Source organism: Pseudonaja textilis, chromosome 2, assembly GCF_049901715.1.
Source record: "Pseudonaja textilis isolate UNSWEBS1 chromosome 2, rPseTex1.2, whole genome shotgun sequence".
In the NCBI taxonomy this organism is placed as follows: Eukaryota; Metazoa; Chordata; class Lepidosauria; order Squamata; family Elapidae; genus Pseudonaja; species Pseudonaja textilis.
In genome coordinates this window covers 59,617,928-59,635,913 of record NC_141991.1, presented here as the reverse complement: position 1 = coordinate 59,635,913, position 17,986 = coordinate 59,617,928, and the positions used below count along the sequence as shown (strand labels likewise).

The window sequence follows — 17,986 nt, the reverse complement described above, 5'->3', positions numbered from 1 at the left end:
CCTCTGTATCCTCTGTATTACTTCCACACTAGCAGATGTAAGGAACATTGGACCTGTTCTGGGCAAACCAAAGTTGTCGAAGGAAGAGAGCACTAAGGGTTTTTTGGGGGTAGGGGGAGGAGTCTATGTGTAGGTAAGGGTAGGATTCCCTACCTTGATGCAGGAATTCAAGAAGTCATTGCTCAGGCTACTGTAAGACTTCAGCAAGTTAGCTTTAACTCCTCGAGGGGGCTCAATGGTCATCTTGGATCCGTTCTGGAGGATGGACACTGGAAACTTGTTACTTGGCAAACTGGTCAGCCAAAGTCGGAAATCTCGGTGTACCTGAACCAGAAAAATGGATCAGGACATCAGTAATCTGAAGCCAAACTTTTAGAAAGTAATTTTTCTATTGGAATCCAGTTTCTCTCTCATCGGAAAAGTCCTCATTGAACAGACATACAGAAATGTTTCTCTTTGGCGGGGAATAAAATAAGATAGTCATCCTAAAGAATTTCTCCTATTTTAGAAAGCATGGAAAGGTATAAAAAAAATAGATTGGAATAGTTGTCCTATCCTTCTAGGGATAGGTTTGGATATATATATATGGCATTCAGCTTTGTTCGGATATTTTCCCACGTCATTGTAGTTGTGCTTTTAAAGTTGTAGCAACGTTTCGGCAGAATCTCATCTGCCATCATCAGGCTTCTGTATAGTGTTCATCTGTGAGTCAGGCTTTTACAGTGGTTTCAGGTTTAAATTTGGGGCAGCCTATTGCTGTGCCAGAATGGTTTTTTCTTCATCCTGATTGGTTGGGAGTCTTGGTCTGTGTTTATTGGTCTTGGAGTTTGCTGTGTTCTGCTTGATTGGTGCTACTTTATTGGAGGCCTTTAGTAACACAATGTTGCCAGCCAATCAAGATACAAAAAGAACCAAAAACCAGACAGAAGATATTAGAAACACCAATCAAGCAGAACACAGGCTTCTGATGATGGCAGATGAGATTCTGCCGAAACGTTGCTACAACTTTAAAAGCACAACTACAATGATGTGGGAAAATACCCGAACAAAGCTGAATGCCATATATATATATTGAAAATACACACTGAGTTAGCAACCAATGATTGAAGAATTGAATATTTACTAATTACTGTCCAAACTTTGGAAGAAAACAGTTTTCATTCTAGGCACAAGAAATGTAGAATCAGAGTTTCTATGCCTAGGTCAGCAATAAGCAATCTTTCTACACTAGACAAACGCACAGTGCTAATAGAATAGAAGTTTCTGTTTCTTTCCCGGTAATAATGTCTGTTTAAATTATTAAAGTTTTGGAACTTCTCTTATCCCTGCAAAAAATTTTTTGCCATCAAATTAAAGTCTGGGGGAGGACAGCAGAGAGCACAGGTGTCTGCAGCCCTCCCCCTCCCAGCCTAAAAGTGATGGAGGGGGCACAATCTTCCCAAACGAGGGGAAAATTATTTTCAGTGCTAAACTACTAAAAAGAAAAAGATGGTTTAAGTCCATATGCATCTCACCTTATCAGGGTTAATGCCTTCAATGAGTCTCTCCAAAGAAGGCATCCAGCTTGGAGCCAAGTGGCAATTTTGAAAGAAGACCCACTTCCCACGTTCCATAGCACTGCGCATCATGGCCTCGGCTCGTGGTCCCTAAATAACGACATAGAGATTGACATCTGAACCAAGCACACGGCTTCCCTGTGCCTTCCACACGGTGGCTTGTTCTTCAACATTGAAAGGATAAGCGCATGGTCCTAGCTAGTCAATGGTTTGCAAAGTTACCTTCTTTTTTTGGTTTTTCTTCCCCCCGACCTTTCCCTCCCCCCCACCTCCCCCTTTCTTTACAATTTTAAGTATAGTTTATTTTTTCCCTTTGGTTTTCTACTGATTTAATTAATATAAACATAAAAAAACAAAAACAAAAGCACAGAATATTATATCATCAGGTACGCTTCAGGGAGCCAGTTTATTCTCCAAATCTATGACTAGGAGTAGAAAAATTCAACAAGAGAGGCTTCTTAGCTTTCAAAGATTTAGTGCAGCTACATTTTTTAGAAATGGGGGGGAAAAAGCATAAAGTGCTGGCTAAAGGAAACTAAAATAGTTTCAGTCCAGGCATTAAATAGAACTGAAACCTACCAATAGACAATGTGGTATTTTATAATAGGTAGGAAAGATTTTGATGCCTTAATCAATTCAGAAGAATAATAACAAACTATCTTCTGTATTCTAAATTAAGCTGTGGTATCAGAGAATGCTTAGCTATAGATCAATACCATAGGTTATTTTTGGAGAATGTATGAAATTGGCCTGAACTACAGCAAAAGTACAGGTGGTCCTTGGCTTACGACAGTTCATTTAGTGAGTGTTCGAGGTTACAGCAGCACTGAAAAAAGTGCCTTGTGACCGTTTTTCACACTTATGACCACTGCAGCATCCCCACGGTCATGGGATTGAAATTCAGACGCTTGGCAACTGACTCCTATTTATGATGACTTCAGTGTCCTGGGGTCATGTGATCCCCTTTTGAGACCTTCTGACAAGCAAAGACAATGGGGAAGCCAGATTCATTTAACAACCGTGTGACTAACTGAACAACTGCAACAGTTCACTTAACAACTGTGGCAAAGAAAGGCCGTGAAATGGGACAAAGTTCACTTAACAACTGTCTCGCTTAACAACAGAAAAGTCGGGCTCAGTTGTGGTCATCAGTCAAAGACCACCTGTAGAAGGTCAGTACCCAGTGCTTTTGAATGCTGGGAAAAGAAATGGGTTCAAAATATCACTTGGCTCAGAGTCTCTTTGACACCTGAAGAATCACTGGTGCCTCTGAGCATGCCTGTAGCTTATATGCCAGTTAGTAACACGATTGTGGCAGAAGAATACTTCCTGCGGCCTTTCAGAGACTGAACTGGTCTGGAGCTGGAAGTCTGCTTAAAAGGGCAAGCGCTTCTGGGTGAGCTCTTACTTGTCCCTGTCCAAGAGAAATTGCAGAGAGTTTCTTGGAAAACTTCATTTCTTCAGCAAATTTATAAAGATCAGCAGCCGGGTCTGTGCCTGGAGAAAGGACGAATATCAACGGTGTGGTAGAAGTAGACTCCTTAAAGACCACTGAAAGGTTTGCAGTCTGAAATATTTAAAAAAAGGACTCATTTGTTTACTGTTATTGCCTAGAACTTCTTCCTATGCTTTCATCTATTGGGAGCAAGGCTGGACAAGGAAAGAGAAACACGGGATCAGAACAGGAGCCCAAAGTCTTGTCAACCAAAATTCCTGTCACCTCTACTGCTCAGCCTCTGCATATGTGATTAAACATTGTTAGCTACCTGTGGTTCAATAAAGCTCTGGCCCAAGTTAGCAGCCACAAAGTCCTGCATCGCATTGGTGACTTTGTCCCCACGCAGACAACGCAGGACTAACAGCTTCTGAAAAGAATCCAGCGTGCTGTCCCATATGCCTGGCAGAGGCTCCCTGCAAAAATAGAAGGGGTTACATTAAGTCTAAAGACTAAAGACAAGGGTCAACAACTGGATGACATTTCTCAAGTCCTTTTCTGAGCATAATTGCTATCATAAATGGGTTTTAATTAAGAGTAACCACTGCATACGCAACTATGTGCAAGCCTACTACAGAATGGCTGCTCTCAGAAGGTTTAGCAGGATCAGATCTGATTAGGGGACTATCAGAGAATTTCACTTTGTAGATTAGATTGGAAAATTAAAATTCTACTCCGGAAGACATGGTAGCAAAACACATTCATGCTATTGTCAGAAAAACCCATAGCCATGTCCAGTGGCAGGATTCAAAAGTTCCCACCATTGGTTCTGTGGGTGTGGCTTGGTGGGTATGGCTGCAGGGGGGGTCATGCGACTCACGCATACACGTGTGCCAAATGTGTGCTTTGCACACTCGTTAAAACCATAAAAATTAGGCTACCGTGCCTCTCAGCTGTTTAGCACAGCAATCTGCTCTGCCGTGCAAAAGAGCTGAGAGGTTACAAAGGACCTAGGAGCAGGGGCGGGTGGGCGGGGCCAACTGCAGAGTGTCAGAGAGACTCAGAACAAACCAGTTCTGTGCCAGCTGATCTTTGGCACTACCAGTATTCCAGAACCGGGCCAAACCGGTAGAATATCACCACTGGCCATGTCCCTGAAGTCAAGAGAACTCGCACTTGACTCAAATGGTACCTTAGTTTTAACCAGTGTTAAATGATAATGTGACTGGCAAATGTAGCATGGCAAATCTGGAGATTGAAAGTAAAATTACCTGTGAGGTTCAGCACTGTCAAAAATTGTGCGAAACCCAGACAAGTTTGCCACAAAGTCATCTGCAAACGTGGAGAAATTGTGCAAGTTGGTTAAGGCCAGGATATCATTCCATGCTCTTTCATATAGCCAGGCAGGAGCTGGATTATCTCGCATGATCTTTATAGTGCCACCAGAAATAAGGTAACGCCATTCCTCCTGTGTGTTGAAATTAGAAAAGGATATAGAGGGTTGTCTGTGTGTGAAGGTTTGTCATGAGTGACAATTATTTATTATACTCATTTTTGGTCTTTGCATTCACCTCTGTCTATAATTATATGGCAATGTTCTCTTTTTGATTCTATAAATCTAAACGTTTATAAAACTTTTTATAGAGCACATTATACTCTGCATGATTAGTAGAAACTATTATTTCTTGATCAGTTATTAATGCATATACATATTCCTTTATTCTAGCCAGCAAGTACATTAAAGACCTAGTTCATGGTAGCTGGGCTTAAGCTCAGAAGGCCATTTGTGAAGGAGAACTGTCTTATTTTCTCACTAATATTCTTTCAGAAAGTTTCAGTTTATAATCTGATTTACTATTGATAATAACTGGCGTTTTGAATATGTTAAATATCTTAGACTGCTTTTGTTCAGGTGCATTTTACACCCATATATAAGCCAACCTCTTAACAGAATGACAGAAGATGTCATTAGTCTTACCATGTCAATTTTGCCTTCATTCATCATGATCCGGATGCACACCAGGAATGCAAACATGAGCTTGTGTTTCTCAAAGAGGCTGCGACAAACGTTGCTGTAAAGGCTAAAGGTGAGGTACTTATTGATATTTGCAATCCGCTTCTTCAGTGTATCTGAAAGCAGTAATTCACAAAAGAATTCAGAAAAAGATGCAGACTTAAAGCAAAGACTTAAGAGAGATTATTAACCCCAAAAGGGTCCATGCAAGCAACAATGTTCTTTGAAATTTTGCCTCACCCTTGCGGGCATTCAAAAACTCTGTGAGAAAAACTCATACTGCTGAAGATGAGTTTTAAAACTTTTTAAAAGAATCAATTCAACTGGAATTTTAATCATAGGGATAGCTTTTAGAATAGTGGGGGGGGGGGGGGGAGCATATAAACACCCATGTTAGCATAGTACGCATTTTGCAGAGTGAATGCTGCCACCATCCTTGCTTCTGATACCTTAATACCCGTAATGTTTCAATGGAGGCAGAAGAGCGAACAGACAAACAAGAGTATTCAGAAAGTGTTCAGAACCCTTTCACTTTTGTCAATTTTGTTATACTCATGCTAATGTGATATTTCAGGTTTTTTTTTTCTTTTTAATAAATTTACAGACATTTTCTAAAATTCTGTTTTGTGGGGAATTGAGTCAGGCTGCAGCATGACAAAATTTGCAAAAGTGCAGGGGGGTCTGAATGCTTTCTGAATGCACTGTATATGAATATTCGGTCCCTTTATGTGCTGCATAAATTGTCATTCGGACCCTGCAAAGACCTGCACTGTCCTGTGTATATAAAATGTGTTTCCCTTTGCTGGTCTTCAGTGGGACAGCAAGATGTTCTGGATGGGAAAGGATAGGTATGATATACCTGTAAGTCATTTAAAATACCTGCTCTCTCCGAGTTTGAAATTCCTGTTAGAAATATATTGAGGAACCACTCCAATGAATATTGGTACATGGGATCAACATTGGACAGGTCTGAGACACAGAAGAAAAGGATCTGGGTGCGGACAGCCACAGGGACATACTCCAATCGAGTGATATCAATATCTTTCTCGGTCTGCTCAGCTGCCTTTACTTTGGCCTGTAGGAGAGTGAAAGACAAAAGAAAATGCCCATTTATCTTAAGTCAAAAGAAACAAGGGATTGAGATGGGAGTTTAAATCAGCACCTGAATTTCTCCTGCTTTTAATTTGGATGCTTCCAATACTTTGATGAGCTCCAGGTCATCCACGGGGTTCCCTTCAGAAGAGCTCAGACGGTACAGAATTTGGTCTTCAATCTCCTTCAGTTCCTGTTGCATCTTGGCATTGCTGACAATCAGCTGATTCTTAGCTTCTTCTAAGTCAGGGCGTTCTTCAGCTACCACCTGACCGAGCAACTGGTCTTCTAAACCACTGTAATTAAGTAAGCAAGCAAGTAAGCAGAGCAGGCAAAGAAGAAAATGAAAATAAAAAAGCACATTTTAGTTATCCATGAATGACCACAACAGTTTGATTTGATATTTAATATAGGAAAGAGTAATTTGACATTACCTGGGAGATAGGGTGAAGTTAATCAGGGTCAGCTTTGTTGATAACTCTGGAGTGTAATGGGGATTAGGAAGGTTGGTAGTGATGTATAAATTGAAATCATCATGATATGGAATCACTGTGTCTCCCAGCTTCAATACTATGCTACCCTGCTGTTTGTAAGTCTATATAAACAGGGAAATATGAAAACATTTCAGGGAAACATGAAAAAGAGAGAAGGTGATGCAGGAGCAATAACATTTAATTTTAATACCATGTTTTCTCCCTCAATGAGGGAGGAATGACAGTACATGCGTTTCTAACTGCTGTAAAGAAGTTTAATCTGCATTTCCTCGTTTATATTTTTCTTAATTTTATTTTCTAGATTTTCCATGCTTAGTTTATTTTTAATTTTTTATAATAAAAATTAGGATATGAAAAAACTTAATTTTCACAGTGAGTTCTGTCCATCTCATGAAGAGGAGACTGCATGGAAAGTATCATTTGGGATGAATCAATCTATGTGGAGATTCATGGCCAAAAGTGAAGGCCTGGTTCCCAGCTGTTCCGATGATTTGTACATCTCAGCAGTAACCTCGCATTTTACCCCATCAATACATTATCTCGTTGCAAACTACTCGGTGCAATAACAATATTGGCATAAATTAGCTGACATCTTCCTTTCCTCTGTGTTATAAATGATGGGGAATAACAAGTGGTAGAAGATTGTTATGAAGAAAAATATCACATAGTGAAAAAAATAAGGCATTCCCTACTGAACAAAACTCAGTTGCAATATGGAACAGTTTAGTCTTGACTGGCGCACGCGCGCACGTGTGCACACACACACACAAAACTCATAGCAAACTGGCCTTCAAGATATGGAGTGGAATGTAGTTTAATACTAATTTCAGCACTACTTTAGACCTGCTTTCCCAATGCTGGCAGCTTAGAAACAGCCAATTCCTGTTTACCTTATAAAACACACACACACACACACACACACACACACACACACACATACAGAGTCACCTGTTTCAACAGAACAGGTTCAAGAGCTGGATCTAGTTCTTCCCCTACGTTCTCCAAGAGAAATGGCTTCCCAAAACGAATAGCATTCTCCAAGCTGCGTAGGAAATCCCGGTCGCTGAGCTTGCATGTATCTAGCCCACTATCTTTCTCCTGAAAAACAGCAGGGTACAAAGAAACTCAGCAGACGTGGAATCAGATGACTGATTTATGTGCAAGTGGAAAGGAACAAAGACAAGATATGGATCAAAATGGGTGCATGTATGGAGAGAAAGGATCAATGTATTGACATAAATTTTGATACTGCAATGAACATAAGAAAAAGTATAGTGAATGAAATTAGGAACCATGCTATTGCAAAGTTTTGAAGACTGATTTCAACGAAGTGTAAACTAATTGATAAATGATAGCAAATATAGTAATTATAGTCACTCTGTTTATCACAGCTTCTCATCACCAAGATCTTTCAACATGGGTGAAATTGATCTTTTACCCTAACAATTCTAGAACATGTTTTGCCCTAGGGAAATCAAAAACTATAAAAATGAAGGTAAAAATTAAATAAAAATATACTATAAATAATCACTGTTCAATTATAGCAGAATATAATTTTCTAGTGTTATATTTGCCATTTGTAAGTTAAACCTTTTAAGAGAAAGAAATAACTAGTGTCTGTAGGAAGAAGCCTTTAATGTCCCTAGAAAAACTCCTTTGATACAAATGAAGGTGTTTAATAACATCAACAGGGAAGGTTTACCAAGTTTTTTATCCATTTGTTGGCTTGTCCCTGTGGATCTATAAACAGAGTCCAGCGATGAGAAAATTGTGTAATCATACCATTTTCCACAGATAAGGTGTCATTAGGTAAACCTGCAATCTGCATATGAAAAGCATAAGATAACATGTTTGCTATGCCTCAAAATAAGTTAAATCTTGTAAAGTACAAACATTATGTAAATTAAGCGCTAATGGAAGAGAAATCAAAAATATAAGTAGAATTTTACACTACGCCTTTGATTCACTGTAAAGTTTTTTTATTGGTAACAGAATAACTAAAGACATCCTTGCACAGCTTTTATTTATAGAGTTGGGCATGTGGCATGTTGTTTCAAACCGAACAACTGAATATGTTTAGTTAAGGTTCAGTTAAGATACTCTCTGACTGATCCACATGAATGACAGGAGCCAGTAGAGCTTCTAGAATACAGTATATAAAAAGAAAAAGTGTCCATATTTTCCAGAAATACTGCAATGGTCCATATTACAAGAAGACTGCAATCATAACTAATCTTAAACTCTTTTAAATAAAATGAATAATTTAGGTTTAAGATGGTCCAAATATGATTTATTTCCCTGATTTGATTTACTCTTAAGCAAGTCCAAGCAAACTGTACTGGTGATTTTCTGTACATAAGGATTCATCTGATGTTATCCCAATGTACTGATGCTCTGTTGGCATATTGAAAAAACAGTATAGAGCCTCTCAGGGAGGCATCAATTCTAGAAGGTATAGAAATCACAATCCCAAATAACTGGAGGGCACCAACATAAATACTTCTTCGCGGTGTAATTTCTTGAATATTTTTGATCAAGTAGAATGTATAAAATTCTCAAAACTTTTTAAAATCGCCCTGAATTGTTCCTTTTGTATGATCACCATCTAGGATTTGCATGCCTTAAAAAGCACATAGCAATTCAAAGCCTTGATATATGACAAAACCAGCTGGTATGCACATTAAGATTACCTGCCATGAACGGATTTTCACTGGGTCTCCAAGTGTGGATATCAGATTTGGTTCTTTGGTGTGTGGAACGTTATATAACTCCAGACGGCTTAGCCATTCCTCACAAAGGGATATGCGATATTGACCCTACAAAGGAAAATATCAAACCATTAGCATAAATTACCAGTATGGTTAATCAATTTTTTTTTTTCCAACTACTTGTAGCTTGTACTTGATATTGAAGGTGAGGTTTGATGTCAATAAGCAAACCTGTTTTAGAACATACGGTAGTTTCAGTAGGGAATAACTATTTTAAGAAGTTTCAAGTGAAGGTTCAGTTCAAATGGTATAAATTATGGTTTCACATGCTCCCTTTTATGTTCAGATTTTATTGTAAACATAACATCAACTATGCACTTAGAGCTCATCGATTCCCAAAGCATGATTAGAAAACACAGTTTGAACTGTGTGCATACTCCCTGTTAGTACTGCGTAATTGATTCTAATTTAGATAATTTTAACAGCAAGTCTGGATCTAATCTAACAAGAATTTAGGCCTCACATGGATAAGAGCAAACCATGGATTCCAGCAGGGGGATCCCACCTGGTCTACTATCAGTTCGGTGATTGCGCGCACCTAATATGCATGCGCAGCTTTCCCCTCACCAGCTGAGGCCTGCAGTGCCAAACAGTTGAGAGGATAAAGAAGAGAAAAGCACAGGGGTGAATGGGAGGGCTAATCCTGTCCTTTTCTCTTCTTTCTCCTCCCAGCTGATTGTCCCAGGCCTTTTTTTCCCTCCTCTCAGCTGATCCTTGGAGGCTTTTTTTACTAACGGTTCGAGTGAACCGGTCCGAACTGGTAGCATACCACCACTGATGGATTCCCCTTCTCCAATGAAAGGAGGTTATCAATCTATGAAAGATACTTGGGTAGCAAGAACAACTTTGTATATCTGCGTAATTCTGAAAATGGTGCAATTGAAGAAGAAAAGCAATGAGGAAATACTTTACTTTGAGTGAAGCTGGTCATCTCACAGATTATTTATTTTTTTGTTTGTTAAATTTATTTGCCACCTATCTCACCATGGGACTATAGACAGGGATGGATTGCTGCAAGCAGCTTAAATTCCTGCTATTTTAAAAGAGACTTTGTTCATTGCTCCAGGATAAACCCAAACCCAAATTCACTGTTTGGCTCACTCCCTTTGTTTTTATCAGGAGGGAGATCCCCATCATCTCAGCCGACCTTCCAGGGCATGAACTGAAAGCAGTGAGGCTATATAGAAGAGTAGCAGCCAGTAGAAGAGTAGTAGGCCATTTTGGTTGGAAAGGCTTGCTTCCTGGGAGACTGTAAGAAAGGACTCATCTGTGTCCAAGTGTCTACAGTATAATTCTCTTGGAAATGTTTGGACAGCAAATATATTGTCCTGGTATAAAGCTGTAGGAGCAGCCTTTATTCAATATCAAACTGTTTATTGAAAAGAAGACATTTTTCATACTCACCGTAAATGGTCCTAGATATGCAATGAAGCCGGAGGAAACGAGAACATCACCTGCAATGTTGTTGATCATATAATCTAGTTTCTGGACTGTTTCCTGCCAACGTATTCTTTCATCAGCCAGACCATTAATTAGCTAAACACAACATATATATAATGTATTATTTTGCTTCTTCCTCAGAGCTCCTCCTAGCAGAAAACTCTAATAGGAAATGCAAGAAGGTAACACATGAACTTAAAAAAAACATTTAACATGAAACATTAGGCTTGAATCCCACATATGATTAAATTAATAAAATAACTGTAAATTGGGAGTGGAAAACCTTTCCTGACCAACATATATTTTGGTAGAAAGATATAATTTTATTATTATTTTTCCAATGTAACACTTCAAAGCAAATTTGTAGGAAGACAGTCGTGTTATTTAAGACAGTAAAAAAGGGGTAGAAAATGTGTTAATTCCTAGTGTTCTTCTATTGGGCCCTTCTGCACTGCACCATTAAGCTGCCCTGCCTTATGCAGATACTGGCTTGATTCTAAGCTATCTCAACTGAATCACAATTCAGGATTGTGATGCTTTAGAATCAACCTGCCAGTATGCCAACTATCATAATCCCCAGTGGTTCAGAATCTTTCTTTCTTTCTTTCTTTCTTTCTTTCTTTCTTTCTTTCTTTCTTTCTTTCTTTCTTTCTTTCTTTCTTTCTTTCTTTCTTTCTTTCTTTCTTTCTTTCCTTCCTTCCTTCCTTCCTTCCTTCCTTCCTTCCTTCCTTCCTTCCATTTACATAAATACATACATACATACATACATACATACAGTCTACTGGTGTCTGCTTCCTTGTTTTTGTAGCTGTTTGTGATAAGAGGGATTACCCCATTGGCCAAATAGTTCAAATGAGTAAATTTATCATTGCATTTGCCTGGAGATCATTTAAAAAAGACACAAAAAAGCTCCACCATTTCAAACCTGCATTGAAGGCCTGTTTAAAAATCAACTCAGCTTGTGAGATTAATCATAATTGAATATAGCTGTAAAAATCAAGTTTGGGTTTCCCCAGTGTAAATGAAGCAATCTATTAGTCAATCTTTGCACATAAACTAGCAGCTAAAATTTTATTTGACTTAATTTGTTGAATTTATCTTATTACTTGATTTATGCTTACTTTGTCAGCTCGGTTCAGTCTCTGTTCACACTGATCACACTTCATCTCTAGTTCCTCTTTTGTGGCTAAAGTGCCTTTGTATTTAGCCTGAAGATGGGCAATGCCATCTTCCACTTCTCGGAGATGTTCCTTGGCTTCATCAAGGATTTTCTGTGTGGCTTGCAGATCTTCTTCAGCTTCCTTCAGGGCTTGCTATGGAAATGGAAATAACTGTGAACACCAAGTCATTGTCCCTGATTCTCAAGTACTTTTTAAGAAGATCCTAAAGCAGAGGTCTCCAAACTTGGCAATTTTAAAATTTGTGGACTTCAACTCCCAGTATTCTCCAGCCAGCATAGCTGGGAGTTGAAGTCTGGGAGTTGAATTCTGGGAGTTGAAGTCCACAAGTCTTAAAGTTGCCAAGTTTGGGGACCTCTGTCCTAAAGCATAGAAGATGGCAGAGGTATCTAATACGTGATTTTGAAAAAGCACATCTTTTGAAAAAGCAATTCTTACGCGCTTTGGCTCCACAGCTTTTGCCACGAAGTGGTACTTATGCATAGCCCTGACCCACTGGCAGATTGATGTGCAGGCTTTGGAGACTTTAGCTACGACTGCCGGCTGAAATTCTTCACTGTCAATATACGGTTGGATGGACTTGATCACGGTATCTGCAATATTATCCTGAAATGATTTTTTAAAAAAAAAATGCTTATGAATGCTGGTAGGAGGAAGATATGAATGCTCAGGAGAAACAGTGCAAGGTTTTATAATAAAAATACGTTAGCTGTATCAGAGGAATGTTACAGTTTGTTGTATTATTCCTTTCCACTTGAAGCCAAGCTAAGATAATAGTTTCTAACACATAGTCACAAAGTTATAATCATGAATTATGTAATAAAACCACAGTAATGGGGAAGGGATCTTGGAGGTCTTCTAGCCCAATTCTCGAAATCAGAACAGGAATCCTAAAACTATTCCAAACAAATGATTGTACAACCTTAGTCTGAAAATCTCTAGTAATGGCGTACAGGCTGCAGGCTGTTCCAACTGGATAGATTTAAACACACTGAATCATAAGCCATACTTAAAAAACTACATTTGTTAAGCATAAACAAGCAAAATATAATTTAATTTCTACAGTTGAGCGGACTACTATATGTTATTTCAAGATAGCATATGACCATGAGAAAACAATGCAGTGAGACTTCTGCATCTCTGCAAAAGTATCAGGTAGATGTTTGTGTCCTGGAAGAGAGAGGCATTTCAACTTGAATTCCAATCTAAATTGAGGAAAAAAGTAAGGGTTTGCAACCCTTACCTCCCCTCCCCCCCGCCCCATTTTATTTTTAGTTTAGCAATGCAAGTTCTTGATTCCCACAGATTTTGCTGGCATTTTTATTTGGGATGAATAACAATAGCCATCCATATGTAAAAGGCACAGGGTTAAAAAAAAAAAGTAACACACATGCATACACATTGACCATTTTAAATCCCATAGTTAGCCAGATGCTTAAAGTTACCAAACTATGTGTTTTTTCAACACAACTCAGCTCTTCTGCTTATAGCAACAGCTCCACCTACAGATATCAGGAGGTAGTATGGATTATTACCGATTGCCATAAAAGGCTCCACCTGCTATATCTTGCAGATCAAGCTGCTGTTAAAAGCCCAGGAACAATTTTAGCAACCTTTCATCCAGGTCAGAACATATACTGCTGGTCCCTGAAAAGTAAGAGAAGACCCTGGAAACAAAAGTGCACGTGTCTGTGAGTAAGAATAAACACCTTTCAAGTACTTACCTTATCGTATTTAAATAAACTTTCAAGAAACTTCCCCGGGTCCTGAAGAAGACCTTTGCCAGGTTCCCAGTAGTCATCTATCTTAGTTCCTGGCTTCTCGCCTGCTATCTTTTTGGGCTTAACTCCCTTCATAATACAAACAGCTTCTATCACCAATTTCACTCCAAGTGGAGGGCGCTGCATTGCTCGCACCTGATTGGAAATATTTTACAATGAAATATTTTAAAAAGTAGTTCAGATTAATGTCTTTCTATCAGTAGAGTGTTGATAATTATCTCCAACTCAATAAAGCAATGGTAGAAAGTTTAAAATATAAAGACAGAAAGAAAAATATAAACTGAGAGGTTAGAAACCATGAGGATGTCTGAGGTCATTGCAAATGGTGCAAACAGATTCTTAGAAGAGATGCGTTGCTGTAGATTATATAAATTGATGAGTGCTATATGATATGATCTGACATGCGGAGAGGGAAAAATGTTGGAAAAGAGCTTGATCCATGGTTAACTTGGGAGGGAGATGATTATATATTCTGTCTTGGATATACAAAGTTTGACTCACAATAAAGCATCCAAATGCAAATATCAGAAAGGCATTTGCAAATGTGAGATTAGATGAGCAAAGCATCTAGCTAGATAGGCCTAATTCAGTGTCTTCTTTGCTCTAAAAAAACAATGAACAACAAATTCTCTCTTGAGTATTGATAGACTACACTTTTCCACAGCTCTTAGCTATATTGGCTGGAACAAGTCATAGTTGAACATTTGAACAATTTGTTGATACTGTCCTTTCTCTATAATGGGTAAAGGGAGAAAATAGTCAAGAATAGAACTTAAGAGGGATTCGAACACAGAAGAAAAAGTAAACTAAATAGTCTCTTTAGGCAGCTTTCCCTAGCCTAATGTATTCCAACCAGCCCAACCTGGCTGGAAGTTATAAACCTGATACATTTGGAAAGAACTGTGAACAAGAAAAGTTAAAGATAGTTAGGAAGACTGAAACATGAAAATGGATTAAAGCAGGTAACAATGATTATTAAAGACAGGCACAAAAATGGAGAAAAATGAAGACTATATAATCACAGGTTTTGGCTGGGGAGAAAAAGTTCATTATTTGAGCAAGGCAATTTAATGGAAAATAAAAGGCAGAAGCCAAGAGGGCAAAATTTTAAGAACCACAGATAGAATTTGTGAATAGGAAAAATGAACAATAATTGGCCAAACAATCTAGATTAGAATATTAGAAACAACTGCATATTCGAATGGAATAAGGAAAAACAGACATTTTCTGCAATTCTGAAGAACTCAGGGATCATGACTAATGAAGACATCTTTTGTTTTCATTTTTCTGTCTTTTGGAGAAAGCTTAATTTCTCCAAAAACAAATAAACCAACAACATTGGGGCTTACCAGGGGAAAAAAGGGTATCTTAAGGGATAGGGAACTGCATGAAGTTTTTGGGTCGTGAGTGACCTTGCCTTGAAAGCTGCAGAAGTAAAAGTACAGGTGGATGGTGATAGGGAGACAAACTCAGGCCTAATAAAGCAGAGATTGTATATACAATGTTACCTAGTTTTTGTTTTAAAAAAGCCTCAGAAATAAAGATCAAATTCATCAGAAGATATAAAATGCTGCAATATATGTTTACCAAGCATTTACCCTTAGGCAAACAATTATGCAAAAGACAATTTTATTAGAATTGATGGCATTTATTTTCTTTAGGATTTGTGTGCTTAAAATACACGTGAAGTCTGCCAACGTGCATTTCTCCAAGAAACTTATTTGTTCTCTATTTAAAAGATGTAATTTGATTGCTGAATATTTGTCCTTCACAGATAAATATGGGAAATTTTAAATCGAAAATTCAACACAGGGAAATTATCAGTCTAATCGCTGCATAGCAATAACAAACTGTTTATAACCAACAAGATGGAATGCGCAAGATGAGGCTTTATTTATCGGAAGGAGAAGAAGGGGGGTGGGGAGACGCTTCAAATGTTGAACCATATTTGGCTGTTGATGCTGGCAGCATGGCCACTAGTGAGGGGTTTTGGGAGCTGAAGTTCAAAACCATTTGGAAGGCCACATCCCTATCAAGAAGGCTGATCCTTTCTAAGACTTATTAACCAAAAGGTTTTAGATTAGTTCATTAACTCTTTGGGGGGGTGTCAGACCAGTTAGTATAACAAAAGTAATATTTCTGCCCCATAATACACCTGTGGTCCTTTTATAATCAGACTGAGATGCTGCTTGCTTAAGTTTGATGCGGAGGGTAAGACAGGTTCCCCTCCTATAATTCAAGAAAATGAAATTAAAATTTCAGGACTACAGTTTTCTTGCAAGAATGTTGTTCTAAAAGCCAAATCAGTGATCAGTAATTATATAACAATTAAAGGGCCAAAATATTTTTCTTTGATATGCTGGTTTCATATTTGCAGGTAACCCATGTCAGGCTTATGCTGCATGAGAAAAGAACATTTGTGATTGAAATTGTTAATTTAAGTTACCAGTAGGGGTGCACATATGTATCAGTCACACGAGGTCCATTTGTGTCTTTTTATTAAGGCTTTGCTATGGTGTGTTCAGTAAGATTAATGTTCGAATAAAGGTGCAAGCATAAGCACAGGGTCACCTAGATAAAACTATCTAAATGATAATAGAAAGATGTGTCCAGCATTTGTCATTAGTTACTAAGTGATGTGTGTTTGTACAAAGCACAGAGGGAATATAATTCTGAGAATATTTTGAATGCAATGGTAGATTCTACCCAGTGACTTAACTATTGCAGGATCAAACACCTTAAAGGTGAACTGTGTTACAACAGGAGAGAAAGGGAGACAGTGTAGAATACTATGGTTGTTGTAACTGGAATCAGTGTGACTGAGCTTAAAAGTGTATAGGATTCTTGTATCTTTAAGAGGCATGTGGAAGAGGAAATTTTCAGCATGATAGGGTTCATCTGTAGAAAGTCTCTCCTATGCACAAGAATAGAAGCCTTGTACTTTTGGTATTAGTTTACCCTAAGTTAAGCAAAATGTAAGAAAAAGATTAAATAGACTTCAGCCTTGATAGAAGAATAAGATACTGGACTGAAACTTGGTTGCCACTTTTTCAGATGACCTTTATAGCTAACTTAAGCAAGGACAATTTGGCAGAGTAAAAAACAAAAAAGAGCAAACCAGGCACATCACTACATGTCAGGTAAAAGCTTCATCTTAATCAGTAGAGTTATATTAACAGAAGCAAGCCTACAGACCAGAAATATGTGGAAGTGTTTTTCTCATTGATTAACCAGTAGTGGTGGTGCTTTGCAATTTTATACAATATGCCTAAGAACTGCAATTTCTGTTTTAAAAAGAAACAAACCAAAATTCTGTGGTTGTAGAGATGAGATTGAAAAAAGGATAGCAATGTGCTATCTGTATTTCTTTTATTGTCATGTCTACTTGGTGTAGGAAGAAGATTGTAATTAGAAAATAATCCCACTTGACTGTTTCCTAGTGTGATTTGATTGTTGATTGTTCCCTATGACTATCATTAAGTGTTGTACGTTATGATTCTTGATTCTTAACGAATGTACCTTTTCTTTATGAACACTGAGAGTATTTACACCAAGATAAATTCCTTGTGTGTCCAATCACACTTGGCCAATAAACCTATTCTATTCTATTCTATTCTATTCTATTCTATTCTATTCTATTCTATTCTATTCTATTCTATTCTATTCTATTCTACTCTACTCTACTCTACTCTACTCTACTCTACTCTACTCTACTCTACATTATGGATGACTGTTTTATAGAACAGAACAGAACAGAATAGAATAGAATATTGGCCAAGTGTGACTGGACACACAAGGAGTTTGTCTTGGTATAAATACTCTCAGTATATATAAAGAAAAGGTACATTCATTAAGAATCAAGAATCAGTAGTTAAGGTACGACACTTAATGATAGTCATAGGGTACAATCAACAATCAAATCAAACTAGGAAACAGTCAATATAAATCGTAAGGATACAAGCAACAAAGTTACAGTCCTACAATCACAAGTGGGAGGGGATGGGTGATAAGGAGTGATGAGAAGATTAACAGTAATAGCAGTATACACTTTGTAAATAGTTGAACAGTGTTGAGGGAATTATTTGTTTAGCAGAGTGATGGCTTTGGGGAAAAAACTGTTCTTGTGTCTGGTTGTTCTGGTGTGCAGTGTTCTGTAGCATTGTTTTGAGGGAAGGAATTGAAACAGTTTATGTCCAGGATATGAGGGGTCTGTAAATATTTTCACAGC

At 38.0% G+C, this 17,986-nt stretch overlaps 1 protein-coding gene across 4 annotated transcripts in view; it reads right to left on the bottom strand.

The window, feature by feature from the left end:
• DNAH1 (dynein axonemal heavy chain 1) overlaps nucleotides 1–17,986 on the bottom strand; it is a 199,825-nt gene that overhangs the window by 8,405 nt on the left and 173,434 nt on the right. For all 4 annotated transcript variants that reach the window (XM_087924016.1, XM_087924015.1, XM_087924017.1 and 1 more), the window contains 16 exons: nucleotides 13,702–13,893; nucleotides 12,416–12,583; nucleotides 11,921–12,112; nucleotides 10,764–10,895; nucleotides 9,282–9,407; nucleotides 8,294–8,413; nucleotides 7,540–7,689; nucleotides 6,532–6,692; nucleotides 6,168–6,393; nucleotides 5,885–6,080; nucleotides 4,970–5,121; nucleotides 4,263–4,459; nucleotides 3,323–3,467; nucleotides 2,965–3,123; nucleotides 1,515–1,646; nucleotides 154–324 (listed from right to left, as the gene is read on the bottom strand). In XM_087924016.1, coding sequence (XP_087780142.1) covers nucleotides 154–324; nucleotides 1,515–1,646; nucleotides 2,965–3,123; nucleotides 3,323–3,467; nucleotides 4,263–4,459; nucleotides 4,970–5,121; nucleotides 5,885–6,080; nucleotides 6,168–6,393; nucleotides 6,532–6,692; nucleotides 7,540–7,689; nucleotides 8,294–8,413; nucleotides 9,282–9,407; nucleotides 10,764–10,895; nucleotides 11,921–12,112; nucleotides 12,416–12,583; nucleotides 13,702–13,893 — 2,619 coding nt within the window. The remainder of the gene's footprint in view (nucleotides 1–153; nucleotides 325–1,514; nucleotides 1,647–2,964; nucleotides 3,124–3,322; nucleotides 3,468–4,262; nucleotides 4,460–4,969; nucleotides 5,122–5,884; nucleotides 6,081–6,167; nucleotides 6,394–6,531; nucleotides 6,693–7,539; nucleotides 7,690–8,293; nucleotides 8,414–9,281; nucleotides 9,408–10,763; nucleotides 10,896–11,920; nucleotides 12,113–12,415; nucleotides 12,584–13,701; nucleotides 13,894–17,986) is intronic.